The 21,705-nt window shown below is 45.0% G+C and overlaps 2 protein-coding genes across 4 annotated transcripts in view; both read right to left on the reverse strand.

The window, feature by feature from the left end:
- Positions 1-344: 344 nt before the first annotated feature.
- puf60b (poly-U binding splicing factor b) lies at positions 345-9,643 on the reverse strand. 3 transcript variants are annotated; one of them, XM_079754566.1, is made up of 11 exons: positions 9,583-9,643; positions 8,704-8,799; positions 8,516-8,605; positions 7,700-7,750; positions 6,319-6,480; positions 5,560-5,652; positions 3,644-3,857; positions 3,348-3,538; positions 2,461-2,569; positions 1,399-1,682; positions 345-1,064 (listed from the first exon to the last, which is right to left on the reverse strand). In XM_079754566.1, exons 1-11 carry the CDS (start codon positions 9,601-9,603, stop codon positions 765-767), a joined length of 1,611 nt encoding a protein of 536 aa, XP_079610692.1. In that variant the 5' UTR covers positions 9,604-9,643; the 3' UTR covers positions 345-764. The 3 variants fall into 3 exon arrangements, with proteins under 3 accessions (XP_079610692.1, XP_079610690.1, XP_079610691.1); XM_079754564.1 differs by having other exon boundaries at positions 3,306-3,538; XM_079754565.1 differs by having other exon boundaries at positions 3,306-3,538; positions 9,532-9,636.
- Positions 9,644-15,160: 5,517 nt separating this feature from the next.
- nrbp2b (nuclear receptor binding protein 2b) overlaps positions 15,161-21,705 on the reverse strand; it is a 28,145-nt gene continuing 21,600 nt past the window's right edge. Inside the window, exons 6-18 of the mRNA XM_079755223.1 lie at positions 21,480-21,574; positions 21,136-21,159; positions 20,604-20,684; positions 20,323-20,378; positions 19,891-19,986; positions 19,567-19,699; positions 19,311-19,413; positions 19,060-19,110; positions 18,722-18,857; positions 18,552-18,605; positions 18,344-18,407; positions 17,988-18,043; positions 15,161-17,642 (exon numbers count right to left, since the gene is read on the reverse strand). Of these exons, the coding sequence (XP_079611349.1) occupies positions 17,559-17,642; positions 17,988-18,043; positions 18,344-18,407; positions 18,552-18,605; positions 18,722-18,857; positions 19,060-19,110; positions 19,311-19,413; positions 19,567-19,699; positions 19,891-19,986; positions 20,323-20,378; positions 20,604-20,684; positions 21,136-21,159; positions 21,480-21,574 (1,033 nt within the window). The 3' untranslated portion in view covers positions 15,161-17,558. The remainder of the gene's footprint in view (positions 17,643-17,987; positions 18,044-18,343; positions 18,408-18,551; positions 18,606-18,721; positions 18,858-19,059; positions 19,111-19,310; positions 19,414-19,566; positions 19,700-19,890; positions 19,987-20,322; positions 20,379-20,603; positions 20,685-21,135; positions 21,160-21,479; positions 21,575-21,705) is intronic.

Genomic DNA, 21,705 nt, shown 5'->3' on the forward strand with positions numbered 1-21,705 from the left:
GGCATAAAGATAAGAAAACTATTAATAACAACCTCCAGTATTGGTACTTTTGGCAGTGTGCCAAGTCCTGATGGAAAAGGAAGTCAGCAACTCCTTAACACTTTTTCACAATATTCAGATTTTCTGATAGTGGATTTGGGGGTTTCATGCTGGAAGCCATAGTAATCAAAATTATAACAAATCAGGGCTTGTCATATATCCCTTTAGGAGCGACGATTCTGTAAGTTTCCCTTTTTAAATAGAATTATTGAAATAAGTTAACTCATCCACAATATTCCAATTTATTGAGTTGCACCTGTATACACTATACTACTTTTACCAAAAAGAGCAAAGGTAACTTGAGGCTAAAGGCTTTTATTGAGCACAAGATGTCAAATATCAAATACCAGCACTTCACCTATTTCACAATCATAACCCAACGTTTAGAGATACAGGTCATCATTCACCCTTAAAATCACTCAACCATCTTTTTAAGAAATGTATTATTGTACAGTGTTTTTGGACAAATAAGCTTTATTCATAAAAAGTCGACATGTCTTGACAGTTTTAACAGGGGGGAACGATAAAGGGGCTAACATCGGGAGAATGTTACAAAATAATTCTTCACAATTCACAAAGCAAAGATCGATCCCTTTCCCAAAATCAACCCGTGAGGAGACCTCTATAACATTAACATCAATAAAAAAAAAAAGGAACAGAAGATAATTACACTTTACTGGTCATGAACCGGAAGGACTGGGCGTGGTACAAACGGGTGGGACAGTCTATGCAGAGAGGTCACTGCTGTTGAAACGATCCTGGTCATACACCTCGGCCACCACCTTGCGACCGCCGAACCAGCGGTCGTTCAGGGCTTGGATGGCCTTGTTCATCTCCGACGCCATGGAGAACTCCACGAAGATCTTCACGATGATGTCCGCGTCCTCCTCCTCGCCCTGCTTCTCCTGGTATATGATGACCCGGTTGACCGCTCCGAACTTGCCGCACTCCTCGGTCACCTCTCCCTCGAGGTCGTCGTCGATGTCCTCTGGCCCCACCATGTTGCGCAGGACCATAACTGTGGACTGGAGAAGGCCAAGGACAGGCTGAGTACCGACTGAGCCCTCCGTCTCGGTTAGGGATGAACTGGTTATTTTATTAAGGATACACATAGTCAACCAATGGGGTCACGCTGAACTGACTTTTTGTGACCGGAGAACCAATTCACAGACCGTTAATCCGTTTGAGGTCATAACCTGACATATTACATCGGAGAACGATTAGCCCATAGGGTTAGACTTCAAGTGATTTGCTTAACTGACCTGAGATGTGTCAACGGCTGTTACCAAACCAGGTAGTTTGGCTAACCTGGTTAAACCGTTGAAACGCATGTAAACACAGATGATGAATGGAGCTCACCTCCGACTTGCGGAGCAGCTTCTGCATCACCATGTGTCGGGCGCTGCTGCCCGAGATGCTCATGTGCTCCTGGTCGCTCAGCATCTCCTGGCCCGTTCCTTCCTGCAGCATCTCCTCCTTCTCCTCCTTCTTCTCCTGCTGCTGCTGCTGCTGCTGCTGCTGCTGCTGCTGGCCGGGGCCTCCAGCCATCACCTGGTTGGACAGCACGGGGGGCGAGGCCAGCACCGGGTTCACCAGGCCCACCTGGGGCAGCACTGGCATGGGCGGCCGCACCGGCGTCACACCTGGGCCGGGTGTTCACAACAGAAGCATTACAAGAGATGGAGAACCAAACAGGAGTGGGAGAGGAAACGGACACGCATAAGGACTGGGAACCAGCCATGTAGAAGCACAGAGAAGAGGTGGATGGTTTAGACAAAAGGTTGAGTTCACAGTCCCACTGGTGCACTTTCCGTTCCAGTTTGGATCACAGGTGTCGTCCAATCCGGCCACCAGGAGACCCCTTTAGGGCAGTCCCTGCCAGAGGATTTTGATCGTTGGCTAAAAGCAATCCATAACGACTATGAGTAGACTACAATTATTTATTTTATTATCAAGAAATATAAGTCAGGAGGGGTGTTTAATCTTAGCCATCATTCTACATTTGGTTTCTATATATTCTTCATTATATACTTTATAAAGGGATGCCAGATATTCTCCCATAAACTAATGGAATACAAGCGCCAAATCTCATGGATGACTTTTGTACACCCTTTTTCCGTTTAGCTCCCTTCTTTTTCTGTTTTCACGCTAGCGGCTGTTTAGGGCAGGGTACTTCATAATTAACCTATTGGGCAGAAGTATAGACAAAACAAAGGCTCCATAGAGAGTCCCCTGGGCAGACACCCCGCTAGATACTCGGGGCGCAGGCGAGCCCGTCTAGTGTCCGATAGTGTGTGTAATTAGGATCAATTTGACTTTTGCCGTAAGGACTCGCTCTGTAGATGTATCCCCTCAGAACGAAGAGTGAACCGACGGACGACACCATGTCCCTAGTGTTGACAGTCCGTGGCCACTACGCACCTGTGATGACCCCCGGCGCCTGGGCAGCCATGACGGGGATCCCCATCTGCTGGCCGAGAAGCTGGGGCGCGGCGAGCGCCCCCAGGACTGACGCCCCGGCTACAGCCTCCTTGAGAGAGGGGGGGCCGGAGACATTAGGCAAGGGAAAAACACACAGAACACAGCACAAGGCAGCACAGTCAACGATCACCCAGTGTAGCAAACGGCAAGCACGGCCATACCTCTGCTCAGGCCGTGAAGCTTACTAATGACACTACAGGCACGTAAAGACACGCGGCGAGGGCCTGTGAAGCTTACTAATGACACTACAGGCACGTAAAGACACACGGCGAGGGCCTGTGTCAGGGGTTTATCCTCTTTGATGTCTACAGGTGCTCGCAGATTCTCAGTCATGGTAGCATGGCTATGGCACGTGGTTTACATTTTGTGTTTTCCAAGATAAGCTCTTGGCTTACACAGCCGGGAAGTGAGTGGGAGGAGCTTGACTTTTCATTACTTTATCAGGTGCGTTTTATCCAATCAAATGAGGCTGAATCTTTTATAGAAGGTTGATTCAAGGTTTTGAAGAGAAAACTTGAGGAAGGAGAGGTCGGCCATTTTAGAAAGACTTGGGAGTGGCTTCTGCTGCCGTCACCTGAATGTATTAGTGGGGACACAGAAACAAACAGGTCTTCTCCCAGTCACCTAACAAGGGAATAGTCTCCAAAGTTTTAATAATGTAGTGGGGGGGGAGTCGACTCAGTAAAGAAACATTTACAGCTTCATGAAGCACCGTGCTATCTTTTCAAATGTATTTTTGAGCAGTTGAAGAGCTTATATCTGGGCTAGATCTAGGTCATATTTACCTGGAAGGCCATTAAATCCCTTTGGAAGGGATTCATACTTGCCTGGGCCGTTATCTTGGCAGTGGCGGCCGCCGCGGCCACCGCTGCAGCCGGCGGGAGGCCACCGGGCGTGGTGGGGGTCAGCAGCGGCATGGGCGGGGTCACGGCCTTGCCCACCCGCAGGTACTGACCCCCGAGGTCGAACAGGTTCATGGAGGACACGGCGTCCAGGGAGGACTGAGGCTTCTCGTACTCTGCGGGGGGGGGGGGGGGGGGGGGGAGAGCAGTTTAGCAGCGGTGCGGGGGACGATGCCACGCGACCACAGCGACAGCACGGCTACAAGCTCCTCGCAGCTCACCGATGAAGCCAAAGCTCCGGTGGCGTCCCGTGGTGGGGTCGCGGGCCAACGTGCACGACTTGATGCGTCCGAAGGCCTCAAACACACTCTTGATGTCCTCGTCCGAGAGGTCGGGGTGGACCGACGCAACGTAGATGCGGTTGAAGGCACGCGCCTCCTCTGCCAGCTGGTCAATGATGGGTTGCGCCTGACCGATGTTACTTGGCCGCCCCACCTACAGCACAGATCATACCAGCACAGGGCCACTGAATGGGGGGGGTCCAGAGAGCCAACCGAGATACGTTTTACCGCAAACTAGTACGTTCCTGTCACACCTGACGCAACCAGGGGGCGAGCGCGGACACTAGGAACCTCTACGAAGGATCCGGAGACTTAAACGACGGAGAGCTACACTCTGTTGCCATGGCTTCAGCTAGCCCGTCAGCTGCACCTCCACTAGCCCTCCTGTCAAGGAGCCACAGAAGGGTTCCACCATGATCCACTCCCTTGAGCATCACTTGACTACCTACTGCTGTATGGCAACAGTCCTGTCACTCCCTAACAACTCACAATCTGCTATTTATTTATATGGCATACCGCCATCCACCTAAATAGAAAGATTAGGATTAATAAATATCACTACAAATGCAAAAGGAAACATCCCAAAAGTAAATTTAATTTGAAATGACTTCTATTCAGATCCCTCTGATATAACCAACAGGTTCATCTAAACAAACTCCCCAAGTCTTTGATATGCACCATGCATACCGCATTCACTAAGAAAATAATAAAAATGTTTTTGTCGACTTCCCCAAATAAAACGAGCCAAATTTGAAAAACCTCCGATAGATAGCAAATTTTTGATTACACAAGTGCAAATCAGTCAACGCGTCATCCCACTTGTGTAAAAGCCAATTCCTTTTAATTAAAATCAAAAGCAATGCAATGAATCTACAACAGAAACCTAAAAAACTATCACCAGCATCTTTACCAGAACTATAAGCAACCCTACATCCAATCCGAGGACTGGCCCGACATTATCCACGTAGCCTCCCTGTCTGACCACTCCAGCAGCTAAGCGAGACGAGCGCCTGTCTGTCGCTAACCCTGGAAGCTAGCCCGCTGATCCACCAGCCGGGGCTCCCTAACCGCAGGAGTATCTAGGTGTGACTGCATCTGTGCTGCAGGTGGGGCGGCCAAGCAACACCAAACAGGCGCAGCCCATCATCAGAACATCTTGGACACAGAGCCGAGGCGCGCACAGCCGGGGGCGGCGCCGCCGCGCTGGACCCAGGGGGCTAGAACAGTGTGGTGACATCATGGAAGCAGAGAGACAGCACAGAGACACAGCATACACACATTCATACATACCTGGATAAACACACGCGCACACACACACACACGCACGCACGCACGCAAGAAAGCAAATGAAAAGAGGAAAAAATGAAAGTTTTTAGATCATTTCACAAAAAACGTTGACTGGGGTTGTTAATCAATATATACAATCTGTGGGAGGAACGAAAAATAAATTAGGATATGAGAACACAACAGGGACAAACTTGGGGAAAAGAGGATAAAAATGTTTAGTGTCATTTCAATAGGTTGTGTGGAATTACGGATTAGAAAAAAAAAAAAAGCACCTACAAAAAGGAAAACTCTTTCTATACAGCGGTGTAGCTCAAAGTGCACTACAACTAAAATGTGCCAAATAACCAAAAAAAGGAAGAAAAAAAAGCAACGCAATAATATTAAAATCCAAGACCCGGTCGAAAGCTCCATAGGCCTCAATCAGCCAGCAGCCATCTTAGTTGTAATCAAACTTGCGGGGGGAACCGAATGTCCCATTCAGCCCCCCCCCCCAGCCAACAAGAGCGTAAAGAACCAAGATGGCTGCTGGGTGAATGAGGCCCATTGCAAGTAGTTTAGAAGCCACTTACCTTAATGTTACGTCCCCCCAGCATGACTGAGTTCATCTGCTCCAGAGCCAGCTGGGCAGCTTCAGGCACATCGTACTCCACAAAGGCAAAGCCCTGAGTTCACACAAACACCTCAGTAATTCACAACCAACCAGACATGTCCCGCGATACGGAGCCATACGTATCCATCACGCCTCCCAAAGCCTTTTATTAGGCGGTGCGAAGATATTGGCATCACAGGCCGGATACAATGTATACAAATACAGTATCTCACCTACCATTATTATTTTGAAATTTAGCAGACGTTAAGGAGCAGGTAGGGTTTCGGGGTATCTTGCAGCAAACACCCTAAACTGTAGATTACCTTTCCCCTAATAAGGTGGACAATAATATGGGATCCAGCTATCCTATGATGTGGTCGCAAAACTTCTGGGGGGGAGACGGCACAGGGCCTGGGCCAGAAAACAAAAACTGCTTAACGGCGCTAAGCAGTTTCCAGTTTTGTTATTCTACGAAAGAGAAACAAATTTGCGCAACTGGATTGACGTTCTCAGTAAAAAATCTTTTAGTAATTGTACTTCTACTGTGGCCAGGCTACACAGTGTGTGGTCTGGCTTCCTGCTCAAGGATATCCACAGGTAGAGTGCAGACTTCAGGATCTAAACCCAGAACCCGTCGGCTGGGAGTCCAACCACTAGTCCTCCGGCCTGCAACTAGGTCCACAACCGCTTTCGCTTGCGGAAATGCACCTCAAATGAAACCATTTAAAACCAGACTGACCTTGTGCTTCATGGTGACGGAGTCCCATGACATGTCGATGCTCTTGATGGGTCCAAAGGGGGCAAAAGCCTGTCGGATGGTGTCTTCGCCCAGCTCGTAGTATATGGAGCCCACGTAGACGCGGCACATGATGGCTAAAGCACGCTGACGCTGGGCCGCCACCTGTCCGGCAACAAGAACACACCTGGCGTTAGGACACCCCTCAGAGCCACTCACACTATGACTCAATGTGGAACCAAAGTATAGCTTAAGGACTTGTGTTTGACCGCCAGTTTTAGCTCATTTAGCGTGAAACCACAGCGTGGAAATCAGAAGCTGAAATCAGGGCCAAACCTCAACACAACTGAGTTGAGTCGTGGAGTCTTTGTTTGTACAGGATCTATACGCTAGCTTTAACATCAATAAAGATCCTAAAGGTGTTAACACCTCACGGTCCTTCAGTTTAATGGTATTTGAGTAAGGGATCGTAGTGAAAACAGTAAGGGGGGTGGGGCAGCCGTCACTTGATTTTGCTTCTGTAACTGACCTGTATCCCTGGGACTCAAGTGTAAGGTTTTATTATATGCAATTGTAGAGTTTGAATCAAATCTGTGCCATGTCCAGGTATTAACATTACGTACCTGGTCGTAGGGCAAATATAGGGAAATGTACCTGTTCTTGAGGTAAAGCTAATGGTTTGAGATTACTTGAAAGACGTCTGGTCCAGCAGTTCTCTCATTTTGTAAAATAAAAAATAAGCTGCCATCCCTCTAGGTCCCTGAAGTAACTTGCCCTGATTCAGTTTTAAGGGAATAAATGTGCTGAAAAGTGGAATTTGCATCACTTTCCTCTAAATAAACTTCTTAATGACCTGAAGGAAAAGTGACTCTTGGTAGGGTTGGGCGAGATCCATTTTTTAAAACCGTTTAAATCTCCCCAAAACATTGAGGTTTACAATTCAAAGAAAGAATGTTTAGCTAATTAATCTCATCATATGTGTTTCTAATATACCATGAGCGGCTCGCTCAAGCACATGCCAACAATAGACAAATCATATTCTCTAGCCTCAAATTACAGCTGGAACGATGGCAGGTCAGTGTCATTTACGAATGCCTTATTTTAAGATGGTATTGACATGGACTTGACTTTTTTTTTATACACCACTATCAGAAAATTGCCCAACCCTATATGATACCGTCCATCATTAAATAAATAAGCATTTGAATGAGTAGATAATGAATGAATTGAGTATTCCTAGCTTTCTAGTCAACGATGCATTCATAGGTCAGGGGTAAACAAAGGGGTTGTATCCAGAGGGAGCAGCACAACAAGGGGAACAGTCCATGTCTATGTCTTAAAAATTGAGGATGAGCACAGAAGAAAATGTATTAAGTCTATTGACCGATTGTAAAGGTGAGAGAGGATCTCCAAAGCCCATTGTCACAGCTGCCATCTGAAAGACAGTAAAGATGGAAAAACGTCTCAAAGGTTAGGCATTGCTTTGTTTCAGGCAATGGACAGTCTATACACACACACATATGCAGATATCCCCTTTACACCAATATAACCTCAAATCCTTAAGGAACCCTTATCAAAATCACAAAAATTTAAACAAAGATAGCCATCTGGAAATATTTGCAAAGCATTTAGCAGGGTTACAGACATCTAGTCAGTCTTTTCTGCAATGGAATGTCTATAGCTAGGCTATATGCATCACTGACCATTAGTTGGCCGTAGACTCCATCCTATTGATAACAGGTGATAAGTAGAAGCAGGGGAGACACGATTAATGTGTTACATTCAATAAATAGCTAGCATTACCAACTCTGAATGTCTTATCAATAGGTAATAGAACATTATATTCTCCATCTGGGATAGGACCGGCATAGCATAGCCACGCAGCCCAAATGTTTCCCCTTAGCTTAGCAGGATGGAATAGTAAGTTCCTGCAACACTTAAGTAACTAAATCTCATGGGTTACTCATGAAACCTGATGATACAGAACATAACTAACAAAATACCCCCAAAAATACCTATTCTAACCCAGACCTATTGGAATATTAGGAACATAGTATTGGCAGGATTAAAAGTTGAATGCCATGACACAAAAGGGTCATGTCTGATACGAGGATATATAACAAGCTACATTCATGTCAATACGTAAGTTGAACGGTTTCATCTCTTTAGAAGAGGCAGTATCCTAAACATCCATTCTCACCTGCAAGTTTGTGAGCTGTTGCTGTTGATGCGCTATTGTCTGCTTCACCAGGACGCTTTTAATGCTCTGTTCCATCGCATATTTCTTTGCCTGGGGGAACAGTCACGTTATAAGGTAAGCCAAGCAAAATGCAAAATAACACATTGATTGTGATCAAACTCCAGGAAGTACGTGTGGCTTTGGCATACCCTCTGGAGCGCTTCTTGCTGCTCCGGTGTGAGCGGCGGGAGCCCGAGCTTCGAGCCCGTCCCCTGTCCATTCTCCATCTTCAAGGCGTCTCCTCCCTGGAAGCAGGGACACACATTTAACACCACTTCACACAGCACTGTAGGAATATAATAACTTTTAGAGCATCGGGATATGTCTACATACTGGGAGAGAGTGGTCGTGATTTTATTTAAATGCAATAATGATTATAAATCAGAAAACATGTATTTAAACGTTTGCCCACACATCAGATGACAATGTGCAGTTCGATGTGGCGCGGCCAGCCCATCGCTTAACAGACTAGATTCGAGGAGACCCGTTAGTCAGGGAGGTCCACAATCCTCCACACAGAGACAGGGGCAGGCCGCAGATGACTCTTTAACAACGCAACACATTCTAAGAGAAGGAATACGTCTCCAGACTAAAAGCCCTCCATCACGGGGACAAACACACAGAGCACTCAAACAGCGTGTTTCCCTCTTTTGTTTGAATGAAGAACGCTAGCGCCAGGATCATATGGCTATTTGAAACGTCGTACACACATAAGCAAACCATATAGAAACAGATTAGCTGGGCCAGGGCCGCCATTAGGTTTCACATGCCTAATACTTGTAGAAGTAAATCATCGTATTTGACCACATTCTGCAGGATCGGGCCCGCTCGCGGCTTCTTTAGCCGCGCACTAGCTAGTTTAGCATAGCTTACTCACAAGGCGCCACAAGATAAACATATTTACCAAGACAAAAAAATAGACTCCTTTACATTTCCGAAGTACACAGTATGCACTACTCAAGTTGATGTTAACTTACCACTACTTATTTGGTAAAAACACGCAACAATTCAATAAATAAGAAATTTACCGCAGTGTCAGTTATCGCCATGTAGCACGCCTTACTCCAAAGGCCCCCGCAAACAGTAACTACCGCGAGAAGTCCTCGAACGCAATTAGCAACTCTCGCGATGGGATAGAACTGGCTGCTCCCGCGTATGTGCTGGTTGGTTCGTACCACAAAATGAGGTCTACATATTTTGAAATCATCAAAATAGGTATTTCAAAGCGCATATATTTGGCCTCTCCCACATGATTTGAACAGAGAAATCTATTTGTCAATGACAAATTAATGTAGTAAGCACAAAGGTCTACGGTTCTAAATTTCTTCTCCGTTGATGTTGTGTGGCATATTTCATCTTTTTGATATATTAGTTCGGATTAAGCTTTATTGTCCTGGACCAATAAATATTTGTACATGCTAACAGACTTTAATAGAGCCAACAATGAAACAGCATGTAAAACTTCGAAATGTTTTAGTTACAAAGTGCGACAAAAGTGACACAAGGGTGGGAAACTATAAGGGACATTTTCTCACTACTAGATTTGATAACTCAAGACCAACATGGATGGCAAGAAACAAACAGTAATGAGACCACCACAGGCACCACTTACGACTCAGCAGCGTACAATAAATCAGACAATAGCAATCAGATATTTTTTGGTTATAAAGACCAAAAGAAAAAAAACATTAAAACGGTTCTCTTAGGATCCCAAAGGGTGGATCAATGATATTGGGGCTTCCCGAACAAATATGAAACAAAAACAAAGTAGTGGTAGGTTTTGAGTCATTAATGTGCCTATGGTGTACAAGTAATACAAATGAAGATTGGATGAACTACATATTATATAACCAAAAGCGCTTTGTTCATTATCCAAAAGATACCTTCAAAGCTTTAGGAGAACAATTACATGCTACAAGTCAAATGCTGTTGCAAACAGAATGGCACAAGATATGCTGTGGCAGAGAATGGAGGTGTTTGCTTACACTGTGATATTTGGTATTAAGTTGCAAAATGCACCTCAAAACATTAAGCCTTAAAGTTTTTTTTAATGTATTTTGTACCTAAATACAGAATAACACAAATTACATTCCTGTTCATTACCCAAACTATGTGAGGAAATATTAAATGTCCCACCCTTCTTGTAGTAGAGATATGTAGGTTCGTACTGGAGCCACAAACCACCAGGGAACAAGGATTAGTTTACTTGTCGCTCTCATTTTAGCAAAGTGGGTGTTGTCGTAGTGATGATTGACATGGTCCTAAAGAATGTGTCTTAACAAAACATAAATATGGCCTTTTCAATCCAATTAAATACTTTGACATTGCAGAACTTCATAAAATAATGTACGATTAGCCATTTAACCGTCAGATCATTTCTAAATTAAACAATAATCCAATAAGTGAAAGGAAACTTACATTGAAGATAATTAAAAAGACACTCGGCAAACACCTTCACACACTTAGTCGTGGGAGGAGCAAGCCAGCACACTGAATCACCACTTGTATGGTGTCCCTTTTAAAGGTGAGGTGAGGTGAGAGATGAGAAGTGAAATGAACTTTGGACTTTCTAACTGTACGTTCATACAAAAAGCTATAAAGTGTTTTGAACAATAAATGCCCATTCACTTTTTATTAGACATGCGCAATAAAGCAATAGGAGCGATAAAATCAGGCATGAAAAAGGTGAGAAGGATATTATCCCTCTAGGGGGGTCCGGGGTATCCTCCCCCGGAAGAAAACTTTGAATATTCCATATTTTATATCTGCAAAAACACACAATACACAACACAAACATTGAACACTTTTCAATACTCTCAGAACCAGATCTCATTTTTTCTTCGTTGCCTGGACCGCCAGTGTCTCCATGGCCCGCTTTCGCTGTTTTGCCACATGTCTCAGCCTCGCCCTTTTCTCTTCTTCAGCAGTCTGTTTCTTGGCCTGCTGAGCACTGCCAGATGCTTAGGAGCCATACTTGCTATGTTGCTGCTGCTTATCTTCCTGATTCATCTTCTGCTGGCGTTTTGTATGTGGCTGCTGCAGAGTTGATGTTCTTGCATAGTGTTCTGTCCACCTCCCCAAACTTCACATCCTCCATTCTGTAGAGCTGCATGGCTGTCTTCCCCCTGGACTGCAGGGTGTACTTGACCGTCTGGATTGCATTAAATGTTGGTACATTCATGTTGCCACTCCTTTGGTCAAAAACATCATTCATCCAACTAAAAGAAGACTCAACCCTTGGTCCGTGAAAGATGGAGAGGCAACATTTAACCATCGCACTCAGGGAGGGGTACTTATCTGGCTTGTGAAAGACATGACCCCACCACTCAACAATGCTCTCTCCCTCCTTGAAACTGGGGATGGTCAGGTCAACATTGAACCGCACAAGTTCTCTCTGGATGTCCTGGTCTGCTGGCAAGAGGTGCCGCAGCATACCACTCAGCCTGCCAAGAAATGGATGAGAATTTGAAATCAGTTTAAAGACATGAGGAAACAAAAATCCCAAATCCCAATCCCAAAGAACCTGGTAATATGGCAAAAGAAACTTTAAATGTTATTCTTACCTCTTCAACTGGATGGTTGCCTGTGAGTAGCCTCTCAGAAGAGGGTCCAGAGCAGACAGGGCTGTAAGAGTCGGACTGGCCAAGGGGAGCTTCTTCTGGAGGTACACTGCAGTGGTGATGTAGGCTTTCCTGACGTCTGCTAGGAATGGCACCAACACACTGGCACTAACTCTCAAAAACAATTGAGAAAAAAGGTCATGCAGGTGATGCAGGGTACTTACAGCAAGATTGGGATTCTGGCTCCTGAACATGTCAGCCTCCTGTCCCACATAGACCTCCTTGGAGGGCAGCAGCATATGATCCTCCAGGACCATCTCCCTCAGAGCCCTGGGAGACAGCTATGTAAGGGAAGTAATTAATGGGAGTAATACCTTAACTGCCTTTCAAAAGACCCCAGGTTGCTTAACAAAAAAGGAAACACTCAACTGATAGCACAGACAACAGTAAAAATAGGGATGAAATCAATAATATATACTAAAGTAGGCAGAGTGGGTGTGAGGAGGAGTTAATTACCTGAGTAATGTGTTCGGCCTTCACGAAGCAAGCCATGAAGGCCAGGACCAGCTCAAGCTGCCGATCATGAAGTTTGTGAACCAATGTCTGGCTACTCTGTGTACGTAAAACAAATTCTTATGAAATTGAATGATTGCCAACATTGGATGTAAATGCACGTGCAGTCAAGTTGCAGTGATTCCAAGCACAACTAACACCCACCTGGAAAACCATGACATACTCCTTGAGAATAGCCAGCAAACCCATGTAGATGCTGAGCCATGAGACTGTCTCCTCATGCCACAGCTTCTGACATACCCTCTTTTTTCTCGCACAGCCTTGTGGAGTCATGCCTGTGAAACACAATACATATTCGTCCTCATTAGTAACTTCAAAACAAGTATAAGTGCTAATTATTATAAGGGATTGGAACATCAAGTCTCATCACCTTTCCTGTTGAGTGCCTCCTGAACCACCTTGATACGGGCTCTTGCCGACTGGTTGACGTGGTACTTGGTGTACATCAGTTCCAAAGGATCCCTATACAGCTCCTTATCTGCAGTGGAGAGGTAGCCATAATAGAGGACTCTGTACGCAGGCATCATGGCATGGGTTGCCATGCTGGCATCTAGAATCATTTAGAATCATAGCTATCTCCTTGAGGTACATCACCTGACAAAAGACAGAAAAAGATTTTGAAAGAGACACATACAAAGACATTCTACACATTCCATAGTTTTACCACAGCACAGTACAGTAGGGCCAGCAGCCTTGGTCTGGACAAGAGCTGCATTTTGTTTACCTGGTCTGGACTCCACTGATGGTCAACCTGGAGATCACTGAACAGCTTTTCAAAGTAGCCGTCAAAGGGCTCTCAGAACTTCTTTGCCGCATTGTGTATATGATGACAGGAGTCCCCATCAACATCGAGCAGGTTGGGACAGTATTGGTGCATCCTGATCTCGAGGCCGGTCTTGCTGCCCCTCATCACCGCACACGAGTCCATCAGCATACTCACAAGGTTATTCCACGAGATGTGGTTTTTCTCAAAGAACTCACAGAGCACCTTCTCTAAAGAAGCAGCATTCACCTTCACGATCTCCAAGGACCCCAAATGCTCCACTATCACCTTCCTCAAGTCTGCATGGTAGTAGCAAGGGTTATTCTGGCAACATAGCAGTATATATAGCAACATGGTAGTTTAAGGAGCATGTTTTATGTGTGCAGTTCACTAAAATGTAAATTAAAACACAGGATCATCTTGTATGAAGCTGTCGTCCGCGACAGCTTCATTCCCTGCAAAGCTGGTTTATCCAAGGAAAGGGTCTGGGCAAGCTCAACAATTACAGGAGCCTTAGAAAACGAGATGGAATGCTCCGCTAAGGTTCCAAGGACTATTGCCTAGAACACAAATTATGTAATTAATGTAAAGCTAGTGTATTCCATGTTTAGGTGATGATGCTGCCAGTGACGGGAGCTGATTGTGATACAATAAAAATAACAATCTCAAAGTGCTAGTGTACTCCGTATGTGCTGCCTGTGCTGACTAACAGGTCTACACCACCTACCTCTGCATTTGCTATGCGGTTTATGACTGGAACGGGGATCTTTCCCTGGCACTGCTGCCTGATTGATTCTGACCCCTGGTTGGCTTGACTCTGGCTTGCTGGATTCACCCTAGCTGATGCTGGAAGGAAGCTGCTGGCAACACAATGAGTGGAAGCTATCATCTCCACCTTCTCCTTGTGAACGTTCGTCTGGCAGTGAGCCTGCAGAGCATGGCTGCCTTTGTTAGCATAATGGATCTCTTTGTGGCAGAGAATGCATCTGGTGAATCCCTGCCTGTTGATTTTGATGAATACATCTCCTAGATGAAAGGACACCTCTTGGTCTTTTACTGAGACCTTGCCTTCCAGTTTAAGCCACGACCAGTTCCAGCTGCATTTCAATCCAGCATCCAGCTGTTTAATAATGGCGGAATCCTTCTCTCCTAACACACTCATTCTGCAAAAAAGAATGTTTATTAGTGTTCGCACTAACGTCTAGTTTAGCCTTATTGATAGAACGGTGGACCACTTGACCCTTCAACCTTGTCAGTCCCCTCACCTAAAATCATCCACACGTCCTTGAAAAACGAGTTGTAGAGATTTTAGAAAGTAGTAAGTTTTCTGTTTTGTGATTTACCCTAAGCTATACAAGCTTACTTTAGTAACGATATCTAGCTAATGTTAGACTAACGGTAGCGTTAGCTAATCATTTTCCACCGGAGCTGCTCAATGAGTACTAAAGTGTGACGTCACGTTTCCATAGCAACTGGTTTTCGGTTCTACACACCAAATTAACACACCAACGGGGGGGAGTCGTCGTCGTCCCCCCCCCCGTTGACTATGGAGTCTCCCCCCCAACCACAGAATTAATATCCTGGCTACGCCCCTGTCTGTCCCTAAAACTTAAAATCCACCATCCCACCTGGCTTTTTTTTACAACTCGACCACTGCTTACAGTAATAACAAATATAAATCATTATGGTTACATGATCACGTCACATAGTTTTATTAGAATTTCTGTAGTTGCCATAGCTACAATATTGAAAATATCACATCCAAAGCCAAGTTTCATTCAATAGATTCACAGGAACAGGAAGTTATTAAAACAGAAAATAAGACGGATATGGATGGTTGTTTTGTTTTTGCACAGTCTAAACATTCATATGTTGGGCCACGACTCTGGCCACTCATAACAAAGGCAATACTGAAGATGCAAAGTTCCCAATGTTTCAAAGTTGTCAGGCTTTATTAACATGCTGCTGATCAGAGAAACACAAGAGCAAAAAGCAGAGCAGCTTGAGAGTAAAACCTCTTTGAAATCCATAAATAAATATGTACAACACACGCCGGTGACATCCTGGCTCCTCTCTAATCGGCAGTACCAGAGCGATCAGGTCTGGACTTGAAGACCATGTACTGTACACGAGGGTTGTGTGGAGCCACATACCTCCTAGGATGACCATTCTACAACAGGAGATTGTCAAGAACTGGAGGGCTAGAGATGAGTTGGACTTATGTACGTGTACTCCCACCCCACTGTTTTTTCTGCCAAGGAAAACACATACTATAATAGTAATCAGTTATAGTATGTCCAGTTGTATCTATACATTCACCGGAAGCTTGTAGCAGACACAGGAAAAATATCTCTCACTTTCACCAATTTGGGTTACATCAGTATTGCTTTTAAACCCACACCTTTTCACAATAATTGGCTAATTAGAATGAGTGTTGAATTGACTAACCACACATTTGACCTCTGAACCCCGTTCACACAGAAGCTTCGACATGTCTACATGCTACAGAAACGGCTCCTGTTTATACAGACAAACAGAAACAAAATATGAATACATGTTCACTTTGGGCCAAAACAAATCTAAATAAGAAGCCGTCATTTAGAAATGAGAACATTTAAGAGAAACAATCATGTAGTAATATTTATATTATCAAACAAAAATCCTTGGTTGCGTGACTTTGAAACGCATGGTGGTTCACATTCTGTCCAACTCCCCTTCTCCCAGACATACAGAAGTACACTTTCTTCACACACATTATGATCTGCATGTTAGTGTTGACTGATATAGTTATGATAAAAACAACAACCCATAGCCAGTTATTTATTCCAATGTACAGTAGCAACAGACGGCAATGGCACTTTCTTTACCAGGTATCGCGCTAACGCCCACCCTCGCATTCACAAAGACCGCCCTTGTACATTTATAGAGCACAGCAGTCTGAAAATCCACCACTACCATTTGCTTCCACAGATTCCAAGTCTCCAGGTTTTGTGCGAAGCAGCTCAATTGCAAAAGTTCAGTTGCAGGGTGGCGGCCGTCTTAGGCACTTCACAAGTCTTTGGCTTTCAGGAAAACCTTCCGGGTTAGAGCCCTTAAGAGCATTGCAGGCTCTAAAGGCTAGCACTATAAGCTAGTATTACAGGCTTGCACTACAGGATGGCGTTACATGCGAGCACTGGACTGCAGACTATCACTAAAGGCTAGGAATGCTGGCTAGCACTACAGGCTAGCAGTAGACTGCAGGCTAGCATTATAGGCTAGCACTAGACTGCAGACTAGCACTAGAGGCTAAAATGCTGGCTAGCATTAGATCGCTAGCATTACAACGCTATCAGACTAGCACAGCTGGCTAGCACTGCAGACTAGCCCTGCAGGCCAGCACCACAGACATCCTCTGATGGGAATTCATGCATGGAGTCTTGTGCACAATGTGTGCTAGGAAAGGTTTGCCGTCGGCCCATTGAAGAGACGCCAGGACGGGCTGGACCTTGAGGTTCACATTTCAGCTGACACTTCAGAACGAAGTCATGGAATGAGAGGGCAAAGATCGACCAAAGCAACCTTAACACATTATCAAAACTCTTACAAAGAATTTGTGCGAATTCATATTGAAACAATATTTCAGATTTTCGCTAGGGTTTGCACGTTTATCGCTAGATTCCTGCTGAGATTGTGTAGATTCCTGCTGAAATACAGGAGGGTGTAAAACATCCAATTTCAAGGGATACAATAGAAGGATCTTGATGGAAAACCAAGAGGGCTGGATATCTAGAGGCGACAGAGCCCTCGTAGACAGGGGCCTCCAAGTGGATCATCTACCGTGTTGAGTAGATGGTCATAGCTTCAATAATGTACTCTAATGACGTTCTTAGATTTGAGGTGCCTATGGAGCCTCTTTAAGGCTGGGCTCTTGCTTTGTTTCTCCCTTCTCTCTGTCCCTGTTGCTCTATCTCTCTCCGTCTCTGTCCCTCTCCCTCCCTCTGGGGCCCACTCCCTTTGTGATCCTGGCAGTGGGGTCCCTCTGGTGTCCAGTGGTCCATGCCCTGGCTAGGTCCCACTCTCTGGGGGGCAAGCTGCCTGCCACCAGGACCCCCTCGCCCCAGGCTTCTCACTGGACGGTCCCTGGGGCCTGGGTCCGCAGGTGTTTACTGATGGCATCCTCCAGGAACAGGGTCAGCTTCTCACAGTCCTCCTGCACAGGGCACGCAAGTTTCTCATTTAGTTACATGAAGAAGACATGTAAATACCTTAGGATTTAATTACTCCAAAACAACAAACGAAATACCATACTATGTTCATGTGATTACAAAAACAAAAAAAACTTTCTGTCTATCTTTTTAGATAAATATCAGTCAGCTCCTATGGTTACCGTTTACTTGACATAAAGAAAGTGTGAGTGATTCCTTACTATTAACTTATTATTCATTTTGTAGACTTATTCATCCAAAGCAATGATAATATTCTTTGTAGTGATCAACCAGTATCCATCAAGGATGCATCACAGTAAGTTGCAATGTTTGTTTTGACAGTGACCTACCTCATTTATGAAGGCGTAGTGAACAAGTTCGTTGGCAAGGTCTTTGGAGCTGTCCGCTGAAGGGGACCAAAAGAAGTGTGTTAATCCCAGTAAACAGAGGAACAGAGACGTGGATTTAAAGGGCTCCTTTTGATTTAAAGGGCTCCTTTTGCAACCCCAGGTGTGGGGCTCATTGTTAGTATTGTGACATCAAAAGCGGGACCATCCCCAAACATGCATGATGTTTGGGGATGCCCATCAGGGAGGAGGCTAGGGGACGAATCTGGCATCAGAAATCTGGGCGGACACTCCCACTTGTGACGTCACAGGTGGAGCGATTTTCCACACCTGGTGGTAAGAGGTCAGTGGTGACCCACCTGGAAGGACGTCGCAGCTGAGCTGTCGATGGAGCTTGTCGTCCATCTTTAGAAACAGGGAAAGCTGGGAAGGAGAACAGCCATGCTTGTTTAAATCCCTACGTTCGGTCAAGTGATCATACTGTCGGTATTGACACGTCTCCCAAACAAAAAGAGTTCAGGTATTACGCTGAAAGGGACAGGATACCTGAACTAGTTTGTGACTCACATGAGTTTTGGTCCCTTCTTCATTTGATTCCAAATTACAGTGCATCTGAATGACCTGCAGACAGAGACGATAGTTAGTGGTACAAAAAGACAGACAGATTGTTTTACTGTACTTTATTAGGTTGAAATATGCTCACTGAAATGCGCACACACACACACACACACACACACCTTTCGGGTCTCGGTCTCCTGTGGTTCTGGGGTGGGGGTCTTGACGGCCTCCACCTGCTCCTGGGACAGAGACAGGGCCCGCGGGACAGGGTAGGCTCGCGACGACGCAAAGTTCATCAGCGGGTAGATCCCATTCCTGAGAGGAATCGAATTAACCACTTCATCCACCAACAGTCAGTCCTCGCTACAATGCTAAGCTACAACAAAATGCAAAAATGCAGTTGGCCGGCTAACAGTATGTTAAAATGCATTGCTACAACCCTTTGCTACAATGACATGCTCCTTTATCATAAGCTATGATTCTATGCTATAATCTCTATGAACAACATTCTACTTACTTCACATCCTCCAGAAACTTGTCGAGCTCCAGAGGAGACACGTGTGAATATCTACATGTGAGGAAGAGGAGGAGGAAGATTAAACACGGCTTGACTCTGCTATAAAGACCAGGAGCAAGGCCATCAGAGCTCTTTATATGGACTGTGAAAGGGATCAGTAGGTATTAGAATCAAACAAAAATGGCTCAAACTTGAGTTTCGATTAGATGTAGAAAAGTGGGAATAAAGTGAGACAATCAGATTTGTTGTACTTTAGTTGAACTCCCGGTCGGTCTCTGTGGGAGATCTCGGCCATCACGGCGTTGGGGTCAAACGACTTGGTCTTCTCCTCCACACAGTTCTCTGGAAGAAGATCTAGAGAGTGACACAGAAGGATAAAAAATAAATACAGAAAGAAAGAGAGAGAGAAAAGAGAGACAAAGATAGAGAGAGAAAGGGAGGTACAGCCCTGCTGGGAGGAGCGTCTCCTTCGACCGCTACACCCCTGCTGGGAGGACTGGGACTCACATTGGTTGCTGATGAGGCAGTGGGCGGCCAGAAGCTTGAGGGAGTGGACTTCAAACAGCACCCGGTGGAAGAGGAGGTCGTGGGCCGTGGGACGCAGCTTCGCCTCCTGCCGCACGCACGACTGGGTGAACTCCTGCAGGGGTCAAAGGTCAAACTGGGTCAAATCAATCAGAAACGGATGAGTGAGGAACTTCTCGGGAGTGGGACCAACTAGGCTGTGCAGGAGATGTTAAACAATGCCAGGAGAACATCCAGGACGGATGGGCCGGACCACCAGGTCTCTCCGCAGACCACGGCTGGGTGGTCTGGGCTCGGGGTACCTACCCTCATGAGGGGGTCTTCGAGGGAGGTTCCAGCGCTGCTGATGGCCTCCTTGGATACCACGGCGTCCCCATTGGCCTGGATCTCCAGAACCGCCATCTGGTGAAGCCATGGAAGAACGTTAATTTTTTTAGATTTAATTTTTATTTTTATTATACAAGAAAGGTAACAAAGCGAAGTTACAATTTAAAACGGGCCTGATTCACTATAAAGCTGGTTTCCAGCAGGTTCCTGATTGACTTGGAGTGGGCGAGATATATCCTGTGATGGTCACTTGGAACTTGAGGACACACACCTCATGCACACAGGCACACACACCCACACGGATTCCTAAATTATTCTTGTGGGGTATTGCTTCTGTTATGATTGCTGTGCATATATAAAAAAGTTAGGAAAATGTGTCTCTACCAAGTCAACTTCATATGCTAGTCTCACCTCCAGAGCACAGATCCCGAAGGAGAAGATGTCGATGGCAAAGTCATCCTCACTCGCTGGAGTCAGAGGAGGAAGAGGGGGAGAAGAGAAGGATGATGAGGAGGAAGGGAAGAACGAGGGCCGATTATACACCAGATACAGAACACTCAGGGCGGACCTTTTAATAAACTAAAAATAAACTGCCTGAAAGTAAACCCTTTGGGACTTTGATCTGGGTGCACACAGTGAACTCCTTAATAAACCAATGCAGTTAAAACACACAGTATTATTGTTGTACTCACTGCCGTACTCCGGGGGGAAGAAGTGGTGGTTCCTCTGCTCGTCCCGGTGAGGTCGCCCCTTCCCCTGGGCGTCTGGGAACACTGGGAGGACAGAGAAACACAGCTGAGACAACAGAAAACATACTCATTCTCCCAGCATACCAAACCTCCACAATATACACTCAAACACACCCCAAAAAGACTTATGCGTCGAATTACATATATTTCACATTTAATATACTTTACATATCTTTGTATGTATATATGCATATGACAGCATTACTGTGATTGTGTTTATAATTTATTCTTATTTTCTCTATTTTGTGGTTATTATTTTTCTATCTGGAGCAGCACTGTGACAAACGATTCCCCTTGGAATAAATAAAGTTAATAAAGTTCCCTGAGAAAGGAATAACACACAACAGAGCCTGTATACAAAACCAATTCTGTATTCTCTCCGTTAATGCCTCCACAAAAGCATGTAGTATTTCAGATAAATTAAATAATTACTTATAGTTGGTAATAGTAATAAAGTAATGTGTATGGGTCTTACCATTCACAAATAACCTGTGCCAAACTGTGAAGAAGAAAAGAGATGTTTAAGTATTAGTTTTCATCAATTTCATTTATTTAATTTGATTAAATATAAATAAAACATATTAATAGTAGTATAGCAATTATTAAACTATACTACAACTACTACTACTACTACTAAATCCAGTTAAAAGGGAACCGTCATGATCAGCTTTTTAATAATATAAGGAAGTACTGCTTCATTAGCCGGTTGCGGAAAAAAACGATTATGAAGCAGTTGTCTTAATATATATTGGCTGAGGCTGACAGTTCCCCTTTAAGTCCGGAGCTGAAGCAACACACAGCGTTTGGGGGAGGCCAGACCTGAGCCGATCTTGATGAGGCCGTTGTGCTGGATGAAGATGGTGTCGCAGGTCAGGTTGCCGTGGATAATGGGCGGTTCGCAGGAGTGAAGGTAGCTGCCGGTGGCGACAGAGAGTTTAGTTCCAGTCGGTCAGAGTAAAAGCTCAAAATATCTGCTCAGAGGTCAAGTTCAAGTTCCAGAGGCTTTATTTTCCATTTGCAAGAATATAGAAATGTCTTTAGATGC

The sequence above is a fragment of the Pollachius pollachius genome, assembly GCF_949987615.1.
Source record: "Pollachius pollachius genome assembly, chromosome: 17".
NCBI classification, from domain to species: Eukaryota; Metazoa; Chordata; class Actinopteri; order Gadiformes; family Gadidae; genus Pollachius; species Pollachius pollachius.

What these genes read in the sequence shown, in the direction of transcription:
- puf60b (XM_079754564.1), bottom strand. Translation starts at nt 9,603, where the DNA reads ATGGCGATAACTGACACTGCG. An exon ending in TGGCGATAACTGACACTGCG is followed by an intron (nt 8,800 to 9,582) that starts GTAAATTTCTTA and finishes CCCTGCTTCCAG; the next exon opens with GGAGGAGACGCCTTGAAGAT. An exon ending in CCGGAGCTTTGGCTTCATCG is followed by an intron (nt 3,539 to 3,643) that starts GTGAGCTGCGAG and finishes CCCCCCCCGCAG; the next exon opens with AGTACGAGAAGCCTCAGTCC.